The following is a 20404-nucleotide window of genomic DNA, read 5'->3' on the forward strand; positions in this document are numbered from 1 at the left end:
GAACTCTGCACCTGACCGGCCCTGAGCTGCTGGTGTGGCGACTTGGGGGTTGCTCTGAACCCCCAACGGTGGGCTACCTTGGACCCCAATTTGAACCCCGTAGGTGGTTTACTTACCTGCAAGAACTAACAATACTTTACCTCCCCCAGGACCTGTGAAAATTGCACTGTGTCCACTTTTAAAACAGCTTATTGTGTTTTATGTAAAAAGTATATATGCTATTGTAATTATTCAAAGTTCCTAAAGTACTTACCTGCAATACCTTTCAAATGAGATATTACATGTAGAATCTGAACCTGTGGTTCTTAAAATAAACTAAGAAAATATATTTTTCTATAACAAAACCTATTGGCCTGGATTTTTCTCTGAGTGTGTGTTCCTCATTTATTGCCTGTGTGTATGTACAACAAATGCTTAACACTACTCCTTTCATAAGCCTACTGCTCGACCACACTACCACAAAATAGAGCATTAGTATTATCTCTTTTTGCCACTATCTTACCTCTAAGGGGAACCCTTGGACTCTGTGCATACTATTCCTTACTTTGAAATAGTGCATACAGAGCCAACTTCCTACATTGGTGGATCAGCGGTGGGGTACAAGACTTTGCATTTGCTGGACTACTCAGCCAATACCTGATCACATGACAAATTCCAAAAATTTTCATTAGAAATAGATTTTTGCAATTTGAACTATTTTTCTAAATTCTTAAAAGACCTGCTAGGGCCTTGTGTTAGATCCTGTTTAGCATTTCTTTTAGAGTTTAAAAGTTTGTGAAAGTTTGAATTAGAACCTAGAACTAGTTTTAGATTCTTAAAAAGTATTCCAACTTTTAGAAGCATAATGTCTAGTACAGAGATGAATGTGGTGGAACTCGACACCACCCCTTACCTCCATCTTAAGATGAGGGAGCTAAGGTCACTCTGTAAAATAAAGAAAATAACAATGGGCCCCAGACCTTCCAAACTACAGCTCCAGGAGCTTTTGGCAGAGTTTGAAAGAGCCAACCCCTCTGAGGATGGCAACACAGAGGATGAAGATAGTGACTTGGAGGGCAATTCCCCCCCTCCAGTCCTACTTAGGGAGAACAGGGCTGCTCAAGCCCTGACTCCAAACATCATAGTCAGAGATGCTGTTTCCCTCACAGGAGAGACCAACATCTCTGAAATCACTGAGGATAACTCCAGTGAACAGGACATCCAGTTAGCCAGGATGGCCAAGAGATTGGCTCTGGAAAGACAGATCCTAACCATAGAAAAGGAAAGAAAAGAGATGGGCCTAGGACCCATCAATGGTGGCAGCAACATAACTAGGGTCAGAGATTCTCCTGACATGTTGAAAATCCCTAAAGGGATTGCAACTAAATATGAAGATGGTGATGACATCACCAAATGGTTCACAGCTTTTGAGAGGGCTTGTGTAACCAGAAAAGTGGACAAATCTTACTGGGGTGCTCTCCTTTGGGAAATGTTCACTGGAAAGTGTAGGGATAGACTCCTCACACTCTCTGGACAAGATGCAGAATCTTATGACCTCATGAAGGGAACCCTGATTGAGGGCTTTGGATTCTCCACTGAGGAGTATAGGATTAGATTCATGGGGGCTCAAAAATCCTCAAGCCAGACCTGGGTTGATTTTGTAGACTACTCAGTGAAAACACTGGATGGTTGGATTCAAGGCAGTGGTGTAAATAATTATGATGGGCTGTACAATTTATTTGTGAAGGAACACCTGTTAAGTAATTGTTTGAATGATAAACTGCATCAGCATCTGGTAGACCTAGTACCAATTTCTCCCCAAGAATTGGGAAAGAAGGCGGACCATTGGGTCAAGACTAGGGTGACCAAGACTTCCACAGGGGGTGACCAAAAGAAAGGGGTCACAAAGCCTCCCCAGGGGAAGAGTGTTGAGACATCCAAAAACAAAAATAGTAAAGAGTCTTCTACAGGCCCCCAAAAACCTGCACAGGAGGGTGGGCCCAGAGCCTCTTCACAAACCAATTTTGGGTACAAGGGTAAAAACTTTGATCCCAAAAAGGCCTGGTGTCGTAGCTGTAATCAGCCTAGACACCAAACTGGAGACAAGGCCTGTCCCCAGAAAAATACCACTTCTAACTCCACTCCAGCTAAAACTGGAATGGCCAGTCTCCAAGTGGGATCAACAGTGTGCCCAGAGCAAATCAGGTGTCACACAGAAGCTACATTAGTCTCTGAGGGTGGGGTGGATTTAGCTACACTGGCTGCCTGGCCTCCTAACATGCAAAACTACAGGCAGCAGCTCTTAATTAATGGGACAAGTGTAGAAGGCCTGAGGGATACAGGTGCCAGTGTCACCATGGTGACAGAGAAACTGGTTTCCCCTGGTCAATACCTGGCTGGACAAACTTATCCAGTCACCAACGCTAACAATCAGACTAAAGTACATCCCATGGCTATGGTAACTTTAGAGTGGGGAGGGGTCAATGGCCTGAAACAGGTGGTGGTCTCCTCCAATATCCCAGTAGACTGTTTGCTTGGAAATGCCCTGGAGTCCTCGGCATGGGCTGAGGTAGAACTGAAAACCCATGCAGCCATGCTGGGTATCCCTGAACTGGTGTGTGTCAAGACAAGGGCACAGTGCAAGGCTCAGGGTGAAAAAGTAGAGCTGGAGTCTGGAAAAAGGGCCCAGCCTACCAAGAGGAAAGGAAAGTCAGCTGGGAAACGAGCTGCAACACAACACTAAAAAGAGAACCTCTCTTCCCAGGAAGAAGTTCTGCCTTCTGAGGGAACTGAGCCTATGGAGTTAGAACCTTATCAGGTTGAGCTCTTAGGCCCAGGGGGACCCTCAAGGGAGCAGTTGTGTAAGGGGCAAGAAACCTGTCCCTCTCTTGAAGGCCTTAGGCAGCAAGCTGCTGAAGAGTCCAATGGCAAGACAACTGGAACACATAGGGTCTATTGGGAAGATGGGCTCCTGTACACTGAGGCAAGAGATCCCAAGCCTGGTGCCACTAGGAGAGTGGTAGTGCCTCAGGAGTTCAGAGAGTTCATTCTGACCTTAGCCCATGATATTCCCCTTGCTGGGCATTTGGGACAAACCAAGACGTGGGAGAGACTAGTCAACCACTTCTACTGGCCCAATATGTCCCAGAAAGTTAAGGAGTTTTGCGTCTCCTGTACCACCTGTCAAGCCAGTGGTAAGACAGGTGGACATCCAAAGCCCCCCCTCATTCCACTTCCAGTGGTGGGGGTCCCCTTTGAAAGAGTGGGTGTGGACATAGTGGGTCCACTTGAACCTCCCACAGCCTCAGGAAATATGTACATCCTAGTAGTAGTGGATCATGCTACTAGGTATCCTGAAGCTATTCCCCTTAGGTCGACTACTGCCCCTGCAGTAGCCAAGGCGCTCATTGGTATCTTTACCAGAGTGGGCTTCCCTAAGGAGGTGGTGTCTACCAGAGGTACCAACTTCATGTCAGCCCACCTGAAACACATGTGGAATGAGTGTGGAGTGACTTATAAATTCACTACACCCTATCATCCACAAACTAATGGCCTTGTTGAGAGATTCAACAAGACATTAAAGGGCATGATCATGGGGCTCCCAGAAAAACTCAAAAGGAGATGGGATGTCCTCCTGCCATGTCTGCTCTTCGCTTACAGAGAGGTGCCTCAGAAGGGAGTAGGATTCTCACCATTTGAAGTTCTGTTTGGCCACCCTGTAAGGGGACAACTAGCTCTTGTGAAAGAAGGCTGGGAGAGACCTCTTCATGAGCCTAAACAAGACATAGTGGACTATGTACTTGGCCTTCGCTCAAGGATGGCAGAGTACATGGAAAAGGCAAGCAAAAACCTTGAGGCCAGCCAACAGCTCCAGAAGTTTTGGTATGACCAAAAGGCTGCACTGGTTGAATTTCAACCAGGGCAGAAAGTCTGGGTTTTGGAGCCTGTGGCTCCCAGGGCACTTCAGGACACATGGAGTGGCCCTTACCCAGTGCTAGAGAGGAAGAGTCAGGTCACCTACCTGGTGGACCTGGGCACAAGCAGGAGCCCCAAGAGGGTGATCCATGTGAACCGCCTTAAGCTCTTCCATGACAGGGCTGATGTAAATCTGTTAATGGTAACAGATGAGGATCAGGAAGGTGAGAGTGAACCTCTCCCCGATCTTCTGTCATCAAACCCTAATGATGGCTCAGTCGATGGAGTGATCTATTCAGACACCCTCTCTGGCCAACAGCAATCTGACTGTAGGAAAGTCCTGCAGCAGTTTGCTGAGCTCTTTTCCCTAACCCCTGGTCAGACACACATGTGTACCCATGATGTGGACACAGGAGACAGCATGCCTGTCAAAAACAAAATATTCAGACAGTCTGATCAAGTTAAGAAAAGCATCAAGGTGGAAGTCCACAAGATGCTGGAATTGGGAGTAATTGAGCACTCTGACAGCCTCTGGGCTAGCCCAGTGGTCTTAGTCCCCAAACCTCACACCAAAGATGGAAAGAGAGAGATGAGGTTTTGTGTGGACTACAGAGGACTTAATTCTGTCACCAAGACAGATGCCCATCCCATTCCTAGAGCTGATGAGCTGATAGACAAATTAGGTGCTGCCAAATTCTTAAGTACCTTTGATTTAACAGCAGGGTACTGGCAAATCAAAATGGCACCTGGAGCAAAACAAAAGACAGCATTCTCCACACCTGATGGGCATTATCAGCTCACTGTTATGCCCTTTGGTTTAAAGAATGCCCCTGCCACCTTCCAAAGGTTGGTGAATCAAGTCCTTGCTGGCTTGGAGTCCTTTAGTGCAGCTTATCTTGACGATATTGCTGTCTTTAGCTCCAACTGGCAGGATCACCTGGTCCACCTGAAGAAGGTTTTGAAGGCTCTGCAATCAGTAGGCCTCTCTATCAAGGCATCCAAATGCCAGATAGGGCAGGGAACTGTGGTTTACTTGGGACACCTTGTAAGTGGAGGCCAGGTTCAGCCACTCCAGCCTAAGATCCAGACTATTCTGGACTGGGCAGCTCCAAAAACCCAGACTCAAGTCAGGGCATTCCTTGGCTTGACTGGGTACTATAGAAGGTTTGTGAAGGGATATGGATCCATTGTGACAGCCCTCACAGAACTCACCTCCAAGAAAATGCCCAAGAAGGTAAACTGGACTGTAGAATGCCAACAGGCCTTTGGCACCCTGAAACAAGCAATGTGCACAGCACCAGTTCTAAAAGCTCCAGATTACTCCAAGCAGTTAATTGTGCAGACAGATGCCTCTGAACATGGGATAGGGGCAGTTTTGTCCCAAACAAATGATGATGGCCTTGACCAGCCTGTTGCTTTCATTAGCAGGAGGTTACTCCCCAGGGAGCAGCGTTGGAGTGCCATTGAGAGGGATGCCTTTGCTGTGGTTTGGTCCCTGAAGAAGCTGAGACCATACCTCTTTGGTACTCACTTCCTAGTTCAGACTGACCACAGACCTCTCAGATGGCTGATGCAAATGAAAGGTGAAAATCCAAAACTGTTGAGGTGGTCCATCTCCCTACAGGGAATGGACTTTATAGTGGAACACAGACCTGGGACTGCCCATGCCAATGCAGATGGCCTTTCCAGGTTCTTCCACTTAGAAAATGAAGACTCTCTTGGGAAAGGTTAGTCTCATCCTCTTTCGTTTGGGGGGGGGGTTGTGTAAGGAAATGCCTCCTTGGCATGGTTACCCCCTGACTTTTTGCCTTTGCTGATGCTATGTTTCAGAATTGAAAGTGTGCTGAGGCCTGCTAACCAGGCCCCAGCACCAGTGTTCTTTCCCTAACCTGTACTTTTGATTCCACAATTGGCACACCCTGGCATCCAGGTAAGTCCCTTGTAACTGGTACCCCTGGTACCAAGGGCCCTGATGCCAGGGAAGGTCTCTAAGGGCTGCAGCATATCTTATGCCATCCTGGGGACCCCTCACTCAGCACAGACACACTGCTTGCCAGCTTGTGTGTGCTGGTGAGAACAAAACGAGTAAGTCGACATGGCACTCCCCTCAGGGTGCCATGCCAACCTCACACTGCCTAGGCAATATAGATAAGTCACCCCTCTAGTAGGCCTTACAGCCCTAAGTAAGGGTGCACTATACCATAGGTGAGGGCACCAGTGCATGAGCACTGTGCCCCTACAGTGTCTAAGCCAAACCTTAGACATTGGAAGTGCAGGGTAGCCATAAGAGTATATGGTCTGGGAGTCTGTCAAAAACGGACTCCACAGCACCATAATGGCTACACTGAAAACTGGGGAGTTTGGTATCAAACTTCTCAGCACAAAAAATGCACACTGATGCCAGTGTACATTTTATTGTAAAATACACCCCAGAGGGCACCTTAGAGGTACCCCCTGAAACCTAATCCAACTACCCGAGTAGGCTGACTGGTTCTAGCAGCCTGCCACACTCGAGACATGTTGCTGGCCACATGGGGAGAGTGCCTTTGTCACTCTGTGGCCTGTAACAAAGCCTGCACTGGGTGGAGATGCTATCACCTCCCCCAGGCAGGAGCTGTAACACCTGGCGGTGAGCCTCAAAGGCTTACCCCCTTTGTTCCAGCACCACAGGGCACTCCAGCTAGTGGAGTTGCCCGCCCCCTCCGGTCACGGCCCCACTTTTGGCAGCAAGGCCGGAGGAGATAATGAGAATAACAAGGAGGAGTCACTGGCCAGTCAGGACAGCCCCTAAGGTGTCCTGAGCTGAAGTGACTCTAACTTTTAGAAATCCTCCATCTTGCAGATGGAGGATTCCCCCAATAGGGATAGGAATGTGACCCCCTCCCCTTGGGAGGAGGCACAAAGAGGGTGTACCCACCCTCAGGGCTAGTAGCCATTGGCTACTAACCCCCCAGACCTAAACACGCCCTTAAATGTAGTATTTAAGGGCTTCCCTGAACCTAAGAATTTAGATTCCTGCAACTTACCGAAGAAGAAGACTGCTGAGCTGAAAACCCCTACAGAAGAAGAAAGAAGACACCAACTGCTTTGGCCCCAGTCCTACCGGCCTGTCTCCTGCCTTCTAAAGAAACCTGCTCCAGTGACGCTTTCTCCAGGACCAGCGACCTCTGAATCCTCAGAGGACTGCCCTGCTTCCAAGAGACCAAGAAACTCCAGAGAACAGCGGCCCTGTTCAACAAAGACTGCAATTTTGTATCCAGAGGAGCAGATTTAAAGACCCCTGCAATCCCCGCAAGAAGCGTGAGACTTGCAACACTGCACCCGGCGACCCCGACTCGACTGGTGGAGAAACAACACCTCAGGGAGGACCCTCCGGCGACTCCGAGACTGTGAGTAACCAAAGTTGTCCCCCCTGAGCCCCCACAGTGACGCCTGCAGAGGGAATCCCGAGGCTCCCCCTGACCGCGACTGCCTGACTCTAAAATCCCGACGGCTGGAAAAGACCCTGCACCCGCAGCCCCCAGCACCTGAAGGATTGGAACTTCAGTGCAGGAGTGTCCCCCAGGAGGCCCTCTCCCTTGCCCAGGTGGTGGCTACCCCGAGGAGCCCCTCCCTTGCCTGGCTGCACCGCTGAAGAGACCCCTTGGTCTCTCATTGAAATCTATTGAGAACCCGACGCTTGTTTGCACACTGCACCCGGCCGCCCCCGCGCTGCTGAGGGTGTACTTTCTGTGTGGACTTGTGTCCCCCCCGGTGCCCTACAAAACCCCCCTGGTCTGCCCTCCGAAGACGCAGGTACTTACCTGCTGGCAGACTGGAACCCAGGCACCCCCTTCTCTCCATTGAAGCCTTTGCGTTTTGGGCACCACTTTGAACTCTGCACCTGACTGGCCCTGAGCTGCTGGTGTGGCGACTTTGGGGTTGCTCTGAACCCCCAACGGTGGGCTACCTTGGACCCCAATTTGAACCCCGTAGGTGGTTTACTTACCTGTAAGAACTAACAATACTTTACCTCCCCCAGGAACTGTGAAAATTGCACTGTGTCCACTTTTAAAACAGCTTATTGTGTTTTATGTAAAAAGTATATATGCTATTGTAATTATTCAAAGTTCCTAAAGTACTTACCTGCAATACCTTTCAAATGAGATATTACATGTAGAATTTGAACCTGTGGTTCTTAAAATAAACTAAGAAAATATATTTTTCTATAACAAAACCTATTGGCCTGGATTTGTCTCTGAGTGTGTGTTCCTCATTTATTGCCTGTGTGTATGTACAACAAATGCTTAACACTACTCCTTTGATAAGCCTACTGCTCGACCACACTACCACAAAATAGAGCATTAGTATTATCTCTTTTTGCCACTATCTTACCTCTAAGGGGAACCCTTGGACTCTGTGCATACTATTCCTTACTTTGAAATAGTGCATACAGAGCCAACTTCCTACACCAGATATGGATCCCGTGCTCACTCTGTCACAGTACTAAAGATACATTGGAGTGAAGAGGCCCAACTAAGCCAAAACCGGTCTTATGTTACGTGTGTTCCTATCCAAAGGGACCCTGGCCTAGTAATTTGGGCTGGACTGTACCTAGTGGAGTAGAATCAAGACTGATTTGCATGTTTTTGAAGTCAGGTATGCCAGGAAGGCTTTACATTAGTTTAGTGCTGAATGGAAAGGTACGTTCGGCATACTACTTCTAGGCCAAATTAGCTGTAGCACAGGTGTGGAGGGTTACTGTGAGCGCTTGACTCTTTCCGAAGTCTGTGAGCTGGGTGCCTTTTCAAATGGTGAAATGAATATTAGTGGTTAAGTGTTTTCTCCAGTTTTAGTATAGGCTTATACATGATTTGCAGCTGTAGAGAAGTATTGTTCCTCTGAACTCCCATATGTCAGATCATGAGGTATTGCAATATTTCAGTTGTACAATATAAAACAATTTATTTGACCTTATATTAAAAACGTTTTCTTGGTTTGTACTAATATCTAAGTTTAGGTAATGGACAGGTACCCATCAAGTGAGATTGAATGTCTGTGCTTCATAGAATTCGAAAGCAAGAAAAAGGTTTGGTTTTTATCATCCCCAATCATCAGATTTTACCCTGGTTGACAAGGGGAGTCAGCAAAATCCAGATGTTAGAAGTAAAATACAGTAAATGCCAAAGTGAAGTGTAACAAATAAACAGAATTTCAAGAGGCTTATTCAGGGGTGGCTACTGTCAGGGCAAAGCTTTTGGTAGGGAGGCACAAAACAAAAACATTACAAATAAAAAAGTTTTTTTTAACCGTATCTTACCTGCCGTATCGTCGCTGCTGTGCCACTTTTCTACCTCCACTCACTGAAGGCACTGACTCCCAGCCTGTCCTACGGCCAATCCTAACACTGCTCTCATGCTACTGGCAGCATGAGAGCAGCATTAGGATTGGCTTGATCACCCTGGCTTTGCACTCCCATGCAGACCTGGAGCCTGTGCCTGCTCTCTTCAACCCGGTAACACACCGCCAGGTTGGAGGCAGCTCAGTACGCATGAGTGTTTGGCCGTCCTGAGACAGCCAGCCAAACAGACTCGCACACTGAGAGGAGTGCACACCACTCCCCCTCAATCTCTGTCATCCCCATGGCCCTGCCCCTTGAAAAATAAAAACCATAATAAACATTGCCACTCCCGCTGGCAGGGGGCGACGCTCCTTCGCCTTAGAGGAGAAGCCGCCTTTGGGCTTACTATTGCTTGCATAACCCTATAAGATAATCAAGAACTATTCATCCGTGCCTGTTGAGCGAGACCTTTGATTTCAGCTTTCTTGAGAAGCCTGTTGCAGTGTTTGTCTATGTTTCACCAGGACAACCCGCCTGCTCATCATGTATGTTGAAATTTAATGAGTCAGTCTGCCCCACAGACTGTGGTTTAAAAGCTCTGACTCATTTGATGGTAGCGATAAAGGCAGGCAGAAAACGGGGAGCCTCGCCCTTTCCACGACGGTTGTATGTGTGCTTTAGATAAAAAAGAAACAGCTTAAAGAGTGTGGTTCTGATTAAATGTTTTTGGTGAACAAATGTTGACATTTTTATAGCATTAATGAGCTTCACTAGGTTGACAAAATCAACCTGATGAAAACTTTCTTTATGAAAAATGTGTTTCTTTTGTTTGTTTTTTATTTGCTCTTTTAATGGGAGTTCTCTTAGCCACTGTTCCTTTTTCTCTTTAAAAGGTCCTCTCTCCTGTTTGCCATGCACCTTGAGATAATCCCCCTCTCGCTTTACTCCATTTTTTACAAAACCCTTACTCTCTTTTCTGCTTTACTTCCCTTTTTCATAAATTCTTTACGCCCCTCCTATTTAATATCTTTTAATAACAAATCCCTTACTCCCCCTCCCATTGTACTTACTTTTCTTGCAAACCCCTTACTCTCATTCCCACTTTACTCTAATTTTTCACAAACCTCTCAATCCACCCCCTGCTTTAATCATGTTCTTTTTGTTCTTTTTTTATAAACCCCTTATTCCCCTTCCCACGTTACTCTCATTTTGTTACTGATGCCTTTCTATCTCCCATTTCACATTCACGCTTCCCGCTCTGTAGGCTCATCTCTTTTTTTGATTTGTGCCTCTTTGTCATGATGTCTTTTAAAATGAATATTTATCTTTCCCATGAACACATATTTTCCAGGCTAAAGTAGTCATTTAACTTTTCTCTAAACTGAGGTTTTGTGAGCCAGGCTGACTCTCTTCGTTTTAAAATGTCATCAAAATTATGGATTAACTCCACAACAGCCTCTTCTAAAACGTAAGTGCAGGCTAAGGCATGGATAGGACACTGGGAAAGCACACAATGGCTGCAGAGCAGATTTCTTTGGCAAGAAACATGGATTGGCAGAGCACACTCCTACTTTTTTCTCATGGATGCTACCCTTAAAAAAGAAGTATCATATGCAGCAAAAAAACTGAGAGACTGAAATTTTAATACCATAAGGAAGTAGTGTCTTGGTGTTCATTACTGGATGGGCATCTATCTCCACATCACCTTCTCTCTGGCATGCGCATTGAAAAGAAGATCTCTTCCATGTATAAAACAGATTTACATTAGTCTAGAATTAGCAGATTTTGTTGAATTTTAGTTACTTCTCTTCATCTGTTGTCTAAAGGTGCGGCTAGTTGAAAATTGATCTGCTTGATCTTTGCATTACGAGTTTTCTCAAATTACTAGACAACATGTTAGCTTCCGGTGTATTAATTATTGTTTTTTTTCACCAAGGAGCATTGTGTTTCTGTCCCCTGAAAGGTACTTCAAGACCTCATTATTGTACAAATGGCTGTTTGAATCAGCAGCATTATTAAAGGGGCCAATCTGGCAAATTATGTCATATAGCCTTAGAACCCGCCGTAGCGGGCTCTACCGGCTATTAAAGGCCCGCTCCCCGCGTTAAATGCCCGAGCCGAAGGCGAGGGCATTTAACAAGGGAGAGGGACTTTAATAGCCGGTAGAGCCCGCTACGGCGGGTTCTAAGGCTATTAGAACATTCTGCCACTCAGGGCAGAATGTTCTATTAAAAAAAAAAATGTTCACGGAGCCCGAGGGGATTAAAATCCCCTCGGGCTCCGTGAGGCTTTGTTCACAGCTGCTGCTGTGAACAAAGCAAACATTAGAATGTTGGCGCTGCGGGCTTTTACCGGCCAGTAAAAGCCCGCAGCACTCCATTGTTTTCAATGGAGCCCCCAGCATTCCAATGTTCTAATAATGGTTTCAAAATCCAAACCGAGATCATCAAACAAAGTAAGATTCTGGAATGTCTGCTGTTGGAGAGTTTTAGAGCTGCAGTACTAGTAAAGGGAACAATTTTATTGTCTTTCACTTACCACCACGTTTTGGATGGTGTAAAGAAATGGCTCCCTGTTGCAGTTACCCCCCACTTTTTGCCTGATACTGATGCTGACTTGACTGAGAAGTGTGCTGGGACCCTGCTAACCAGGCCCCAGCACCAGTGTTCTTTCACCTAAAATGTACAGTTGTTTCCACAATTGGCACAACCCTGGCACCCAGGTAAGTCCCTTGTAACTGGTACCCCTGGTACCAAGGGCCCTGATGCCAGGGAAGGTCTCTAAGGGCTGCAGCATGTCTTATGCCACCCTAGGGACCCCTCACTCAGCACAGACACACTGCTTGCCAGCTTGTGTGTGCTGGTGAGGACAAAACGAGTAAGTCGACATGGCACTCCCCTCAGGGTGCCATGCCAACCTCACACTGCCTATGCAGTATAGATAAGTCACCCCTCTAGTAGGCCTTACAGCCCTAAGGCAGGGTGCACTATACCATAGGTGAGGGCACCAGTGCATGAGTACTGTGCCCCTACAGTATCTAAGCCAAACCTTAGACATTGTAAGTGCAGGGTAGCCATAAGAGTATATGGTCTGGGAGTCTGTCAAACACGGACTCCACAGCACCATAATGGCTACACTGAAAACTGGGAAGTTTGGTATCAAACTTCTCAACACAATAAATGCACACTGATGCCAGTGTACATTTTATTGTAAAATACACCCCAGAGGGCACCTTAGAGGTGCCCCCTGAAACCTAATCCAACTACCCGTGTAGGCTGACTGGTTCTAGCAGCCTGCCACACTCGAGACATGTTGCTGGCCACATGGGGAGAGTGCCTTTGTCACTCTGTGGCCTGTAACAAAGCCTGCACTGGGTGGAGATGCTATCACCTCCCCCAGGCAGGAGCTGTAACACCTGGCGGTGAGCCTCAAAGGCTTACCCCCTTTGTTCTAGTACCACAGGGCACTCCAGCTAGTGGAGTTGCCCGTCCCCTCTGGCCACGGCCCCACTTTTGGCGGCAAGGCCGGAGGAGATAATGAGAATAACAAGGAGGAGTCACTGGCCAGTCAGGAAAGCCCCTAAGGTGTCCTGAGCTGAAGTGACTCTAACTTTTAGAAATCCTCCATCTTGCAGATGGAGGATTCCCCCAATAGGGATAGGAATGTAACCCCCTCTCCTTGGGAGGAGGCACAAAGAGGGTGTACCCACCCTCAGGGCTAGCAGCCATTGGCTACTAACCCCCCAGACCTAAACACGCCCTTAAATTTAGTATTTAAGGGCCCCCCTGAACCTAAGAATTTAGATTCCTGCAACTTACCGAAGAAGAAGACTGCTGAGCTGAAAACCCCTGCAGAAGAAGAAAGAAGACACCAACTGCTTTGGCCCCAGTCCTACCGGCCTGTCTCCTGCCTTCTAAAGAAACCTGCTCCATCGACGCTTTCTCAAGGACCAGCGACCTCTGAATCCTCAGAGGACTGCCCTGCTTCAAGAGGAACAAGAAACTCCTGAGGACAGCGGACCTGCTCCAAAAAGACTGCAACTTTGTTACAGAGGAGCAGATTTAAAGACCCCTGCAATCCCCGCAAGAAGCGTGAGACTTGCAACACTGCACCCGGCGACCCCGACTCGACTGGTGGAGAACCAACACCTCAGGGAGGACCCTCCGACAACCAAAGTTGTCCCCCCTGAGCCCCCACAGCGACGCCTGCATAGGGAATCCCCAGGCGCCCCCTGACCGCGACTGCCTGACTCTAAAATCCCGACGGCTGGAAAAGACCCTGCCCCCAGCAACTGAAGGATCGGAACTTCAGTGCAGGAGTGACCCCCAGGAGGTCCTTTCCCTTGCCCAGGTGGTGGCTACCCCGAGGAGCCCCCCCCTTGCCTGCCTGCATCGCTGAAGAGACTCCTTGGTCTCCCATTGATTCACATTGGGAACCCGACGCTTGTTTCTACACTGCACCCGGCCGCCCCAGTGCCGCTGAGGGTGTACTTTTTGTGTGAACTTGTGTCCCCCCGTGCCCTACAAAACCCCCCTGGTCTGCCCTTCTAAGACGCGGGTACTTACCTGCTGGCAGACTGGAACCGGGGCACCCCCTTCTCTCCATTGAAGCCTATGCGTTTTGGGCACGCTTTGAACTCTGCACCTGACCGGCCCTGAGCTGCTGGTGTGGTGACTTTGGGGTTGCTCTGAACCCCCAACGGTGGGCTACCTTGGACCCCAATCTTAACCCCGTAGGTGGTTTACTTACCTGCAAAACCTAACAATACTTTACCTCCCCCAGGAACTGTGAAAATTGCAGTGTCCACTTTTAAAACAGCTAAATGTGTTTTATGTAAAAAGTATATATGCTACTGTGATTATTCAAAGTTCCTAAAGTACTTACCTGCAATACCTTTCAAATGAGATATTACATGTAGAATTTGAACCTGTGGTTCTTAAAATAAACTAAGAAAATATATTTTTCTATACAAAAACCTATTGGCCTGGAATTGTCTCTGAGTGTGTGTTCCTCATTTATTGCCTGTGTGTATGTACAACAAATGCTTAACACTACTCCTTGGATAAGCCTACTGCTTGACCACACTACCACAAAATAGAGCATTAGTAGTATCTCTTTTTGCCACTATCTTACCTCTAAGGGGAACCCTTGGACTCTGTGCATGCTATTCCTTACTTTGAAATAGCACATACAGAGCCAACTTCCTACAGATGGCAGAAAGCAAAAGTAAAATATTGCTATTTATTTGCCCATGTTAAATAGGGCAGGCAGACAAATGGCAAAATATCTGACGGTCCTTACTCCGTTGGGCCATGGAGGTGTATGTCAGCGCAAGAGATGGAGTAGTCTCTGCCAGTCACGTGCGGAAGGTCCGCCTGACTCCAAACGACGCGGATGGACCTTCAGTACAACAGAAAGGGTACTCTGTCTCCACTGCAACACCCTTTCCATTGCGCTCTTAAACAAGCCCTCAGTCTATAACCTAAACATATCTCTCAAATGGATTTGCTGCAAAAAATGTCCATATTATATTGTTATGTGCATGTGTTTTATCATTTGTTTAATCTTGTATCTTATGAGTTTGTCTTTTAAGTGACAAGGTGATTTTACTTCTGTTTTGTACTGTCCCCATTCCAATGTATGTCTCTCTCTTCCTTGTGACCCTTGGAATCTAGCTTTTCCCCTCAGTGACCTTCATTGTTTACCAGTGCCAGAAAGGACCAAACTCAAGTCATAGTGCCTCGCCTGCAAAGGCATACAACAAAGAAATACCCCTTCTTTAGTAAAGCTGATCTGCATTTCTGGTGGCCAAAGAGTAAGCAGAAGCCACAACTCAACATCAGAGCAAAACCACCCTCCCCACGTTCAGGAAACACCTTTTAATCTCTACTTTAGCTGGTGTTATATTTAGGGATAGAAAAAATCACTCCTTTTGGATATATTATGCATATTTTTCCACATAATTACACTTTTCTCCAGTTTTTCGAGTGCCTTTTCTCTTCCTAATGGGACACCTCCCATACAAAAGTCACTTTAAATACTGGTGGGGGACTGGTTTTGGCAGAAAGAATTCTCACGGTCTAGCCTCACAGTTCCTGCAAAACATTTCCTGCTCGAACCAATCTCAAATGGTCATAATGCTTATGAAATATGGTACCTATCCCGGCATATAATATGAAAATACGTGTACTCTGCAAAATGGGAAGAATGTGAGATTGTGCTTGCACAAATAAAATTTCACCTGGCCCCAGCCCTTTCTACTGAATGCTCCTGCAACAAACATAATACGGTGCGGTGATGTATCCCCTTCATGGTCCTAATAAAGCAGCATCTCTTCACCTGCGACGCAGCCTCCCCGATCAAATGATTCTCCTATGGTAATATAATCTGATGTAAAGAGTTGTTTATAAACCACCCTAATACTCTGTTGGTGCATATGTATTACATGGGTGACAAATAGCTGTTAAATGTATAAATACATCTTCTGAGCAATGAATCACCAGAATAATTATTATGAGTCACATGTAGTCCAGGTTGGGTGTCAAAACTTCAGGAGGGCTTAGTGTCATGACCTTTAAGAAACTCCCATATAACAACCACACAAATAGGAAGGTGATTTTGAAGACGTTCCTTCAATACAAATATTTCCATGCTCATACTGTACTTACCAGGTATTACAGTCCTGATCAATAGTGGAACCTGGGGCAAAGCGCTTTCCAGAATGTATGCACGAACACTTTGACACTTCAACACATTTGTCACCATCGAGAACTTTGCCCTCTAAAAAAAAAAAGAGATCAATGAGTGAAAATTATGAATGGTCTACTAAAAGCAACTGTCAGAAATATATCAGGCTATTCAAAACACTACTCACACAGATCAGGAAGGTAATATTGTTTCAGTGCAAACTCGGTAATCATGTTTTCAACAGACTAGACTAATCTAATTAGGACTTTGCAATGTAATCCTGGTATCTCTAGTCATTTACACTCATTGCTAGCATAAGACTAATGGTGGAGCCATAAAAATCCATATTCCTCAGGTTTTATGTTCTTGAGTAAATTGTGCAGCTAATTCTATAAAAGAGTGTCTATCCTCAGTGGCAGTGCCATTGAAAAATATTAAGCCTAAAATTTTTTGTTTGTTTCACTATAATAAGTAACAGAGTAATCAAAAATGTAAAAAAACAGACTTTGGATGAGTTTGGTTCAGTTTTCTCCTGAAGTGGTTTGAAGAATTATTTTCATAAACTTGGGAATACTGATGTAACACCAATCAGTTTCAATGCTGTACATACATTGGAATGTGTTCATTCTTTTTTCTCTGTATGTTAGGGCAGTCAGTGAGTAATGGAATGTAATTCATGGTAGCAACCTTCATATACTATCATTTTGTGTTGCCAAAGTTGCCCTTAGTGGCCAGGGTATATCTAGACATGGGTTGCTTGCTACCTGTGCCACTGGATTCAAGCTAGCCTGGCTGATGAGGGGTGATACCCAGAAACCAGTCCCAGGATGCTTGTTTGTGGTCAAAGGAGGACCTGGCCAGGCAGTTCAGGCTGGACTGTTCCCATGGGGAACAGGGTCGAGACTAATTAGCATATGGCTCCAAACTGAGGTGGCATGGTGAGAAAAAGAACGATGGATTAAACCTAGATCTGTGACTGTGGTGTGTATTGAAAAGTTTCAGCACTCCATCCATCATCCTTTTGTGTTGAGCTTTGAAGCTCCAGTTGGGTTTTGGAATGTTTCACATCTTTCTCTAGTGCAATGACAGGCAAACCTTGGTATCTGGACAAATATGTTTTACATGAGTATTCAAAATAATTCTCAGGATAATAAGAATGTGTTGAGCATTGTTATTGTTTTCGTATCGTTCCAAGGGCAGATTTCTGGCAGCAACTTGGTGGAGAGCATTTTGAGGGGCAATTTCTAATTGTACTATGGAGAGAATAGTGGCAATACCCCCATTTATGTCAGTCCCTAGCACGCCTCTGTTAAATTGGGAACAGTAGCACAAAGCATTCAAAGCTTACTTGAGGATATTGATGGGGACATATTTACTTCCAAGAAGAAGAAGGCCTTATTAGCATACGATTTGGGCACTGATATATACACAAAACATTTCCTAAAGAAATTGTTATCAGACGTGTTGGGGGTGGCTAAGAAGGTGATGGTGAGGTGTTGATGAGTATTCTTCTGCCATATATACACAGAAGAAAAGGTTCAGTCCTAGGAGGAATGTGGTTCTAGAACAGCCCAAATTCCTCCAACATACTCAAGCACCTGGGGAATATATTGGTGAGTTTGTCACAGCATTACATACATTTGCTGCCACATGTACTTATCAGGATTTCAAGGACAAAATAATATGCAATAAGGTAATTGAAAAAACTAATAATAGAAACATCTAGGAAAGGTTGTTATCTACCAATCCTAGATCCATTTGTGATGTAAGAAGAAGAAAGCCTCTGGTTTGTGACATCACTATCAATAATGTTAAGTAAAAAGTTATGGCTGATTCGGGTTCACCGTTCACACTGATTGGTGAAATAGAGTTTGCCAGGTTGAATATTCCATGTCTTTATAATTTATGTAGTAGCATTTTTGCACAAAGGGGTAGATAAAAAGGTGAAAGTGATGGGGCAGTTCAATGCTACACCTGGTTGTGATAACAAGACAACCAAAGGCACTATATATGTAGCTAAGGGTAGTTCAAATTTATTGGGATGAAATGAACAAGAGGATCTTGTTCCTAATCATCTTGAATTAGTTTTGTTCAGACAACTACTTCTAGAATTGTGTAGCAATTAAGTCTGCAACATGGATGAGTGTAAGTGGGCCAGCATGTATCCTGAAATCTTTCCAGATGAACTTTAAAAATTAGATGGATTTAAGCATTGTGTTGTCTTAAACAAAAATGCAAAGCCTGTAGTACATAAGGTGCAGCATGTATCTATCAATTTGTGGAAGGACCTCAAGTTTGAGTTAGAAAAATTGTGTAATTTGGGTATCATTAAACCAACTGAGGGTTCAGAATGGTTGGTTTACATAGTTGTAGCACACAATTCTGATAAGACCTTGAGATTGTGTGATTTGAATTCAAACATTTGGGTCAACCACAAACTATTTTCTAATGAATTGTTGTCAGTGCAAATGGAGCTGCCATATTTACTTTGCTTGACATGTCAGTGGCATATCTTCAGGTGGAGCTGTGTGAGGAGTCCAGACACCTAACTTCAATCTTTTCAAGCATGTGTAAGGGTGACATATTAATTTATGGGAAGGATGAGTGTGAACATGACAAGATTGAAGACAGTATTGGAAATTGTGAAAGAGTCTGGCTTGACTTTGAAAAAAGACAAGTGTAAGTTCCATCAAGATCGTGTAGATTATTCAGAGCATCATGTGTCTGGTAATGGGGTGGAGCTGAAGAGTAAGATATTGAGTGCTATTGAGGAAGCGCCTGCACATATGGACAAAGATCAGCTTAGATAATTTCTAGGGTTGACTGAATAATAAACTAAGTTTGTGGAGAAATTTGCTAGCAAAAGTGCATGTTTGCATAAGCTGTTGAAGAAAAAATGAGATATGTGTGGGACTGCGAATGTCAAAACGTCAATAGGGATATAGTTTTTTTTACCAACCCTTGAATCCGTTTGATATTCATGCATTGTGCATTATCACTACTGATGCAACTAATCACAGTTTGGGAGCAGTTTTAATGCAGAGAAGCAATGGTAAACAGGAAATCACTGTTTTTGTCTCTAGAGCCCTTCGCAGTGCTTAATCAACATATTCCACCATTGAAAAAGAAAAGCTTGGATTGTGGTTGTTTGCAGTATGATGCAGGGGTTTGAAATTTTGCTCCTGAGTGCCTATCATGTTTGCCAGTGGATGTTGAGCTGAAGGATGAAGGTGTTGGAGAAGATGATTTGGAACTTTTGTGTTCTCTTAACCTGGTTACTAGTAGAGTGTTGTCTGAGAGAGACCAGAGAGCAGCTGCTAGCGAGGATAAAGTGTTATGGGAAGTCATTAGGGAGCAGATGTACAAAGCATTTTCGAATTTGCAAACAGCCTCATTCACAGAACAAGTGCTTTTTGGGATGTACAAAGCCCAAATTGCGATTAGATAACTATTACTGAATCACAATTTGGATTGTGCCATTCGGTATTTGTAAGGGGCATGTTGAGAGCATCCCTTCCTAATACCGAATAGGAATGGTATGTACAAGTGTTTTTGTGACTGAAATGTGGTTGCAAAATGTTTTCAATTTAATGCCTTTTGAGAATGGTTGGTAAAAATATATTTTTAAGACAAGGCAGTGGTCCCAGGGACCACTGTCTACCCTTGAAAAATGAAACTTCCAAGTTATATTTTTTTCTTTCTAAATGCAGACCATTTTCCTTTAAGGAAAATGGTCTACGTTAAAAAAAAATAGATTGCAGGCCAGCAGGCCACCATCCCTGTGATGGCTGTGATTCCTAATGGGTCACAAATTGTGACCTACCTCATTAATATTCATGAGGTAGGTCTATTTGCAACCCACCTGGAATTGCAACTGAAACTCAAATGAGTTTTATTCATTACAAATAGCGAGTTCCTAATTGTGATCCACAGAAAATCACAATTAGGAAATTGCTATTTCTATTCTTCATAAATGTAGCCCTAAATGTGTACCAGTTTTTGACCTAGAATGTGTGACAGGGATGAGGGGTAAATTCTGCATTGGAGATCTGCTAATGAACTATATTTGGTTGATGGAATATTATTAAGATATAAGGGTTTAGTAGTTCCTCAGAATATTAGATCTAAAGTTCTTAAATTTGCTCATGAAGGACACAGGTATGCATGCAATAAAATGCAGAATCAGGAAGAGGTTTTGCTGTCCTGGAATGGACAGAGTGGTGAAACATTGTGTAAGGGAGCATAGTGCGTGTGTTTTGAGTGACAGGTTTCAGATTACTGTGCCATCTCCTTTAACACCAATGGCCAGTAATAGAGTACCATGGCACAAGCTAGCGTTTAATGTGTCTGGGTCTTTTGGGGTTTTGAGAAGTTTACCCAAATATGCTCTGGTATTGATTGATTTTTTTTCTCAGTGGACTGAGATGAAGTTTGTCAATGTGTCAACTCAAGTGTGATCATTAATTTTATTCCAGAAAATATTCATTGGAGAAGGTTTTCAAG

General features: G+C 44.9%; 1 protein-coding gene across 1 annotated transcript in view; it reads right to left on the reverse strand.

Annotated features, from left to right (window-relative positions):
- Positions 1-20404, reverse strand: part of VWF (von Willebrand factor) — a 1017342-nt gene that overhangs the window by 852803 nt on the left and 144135 nt on the right. Inside the window, exon 9 of the mRNA XM_069228440.1 lies at positions 15883-15994. Within this exon, the coding sequence (XP_069084541.1) occupies positions 15883-15994 (112 nt within the window). The remainder of the gene's footprint in view (positions 1-15882; positions 15995-20404) is intronic.

The sequence above is a fragment of the Pleurodeles waltl genome, chromosome 4_1 (assembly GCF_031143425.1).
Source record: "Pleurodeles waltl isolate 20211129_DDA chromosome 4_1, aPleWal1.hap1.20221129, whole genome shotgun sequence".
Lineage (NCBI taxonomy): Eukaryota > Metazoa > Chordata > Amphibia > Caudata > Salamandridae > Pleurodeles > Pleurodeles waltl.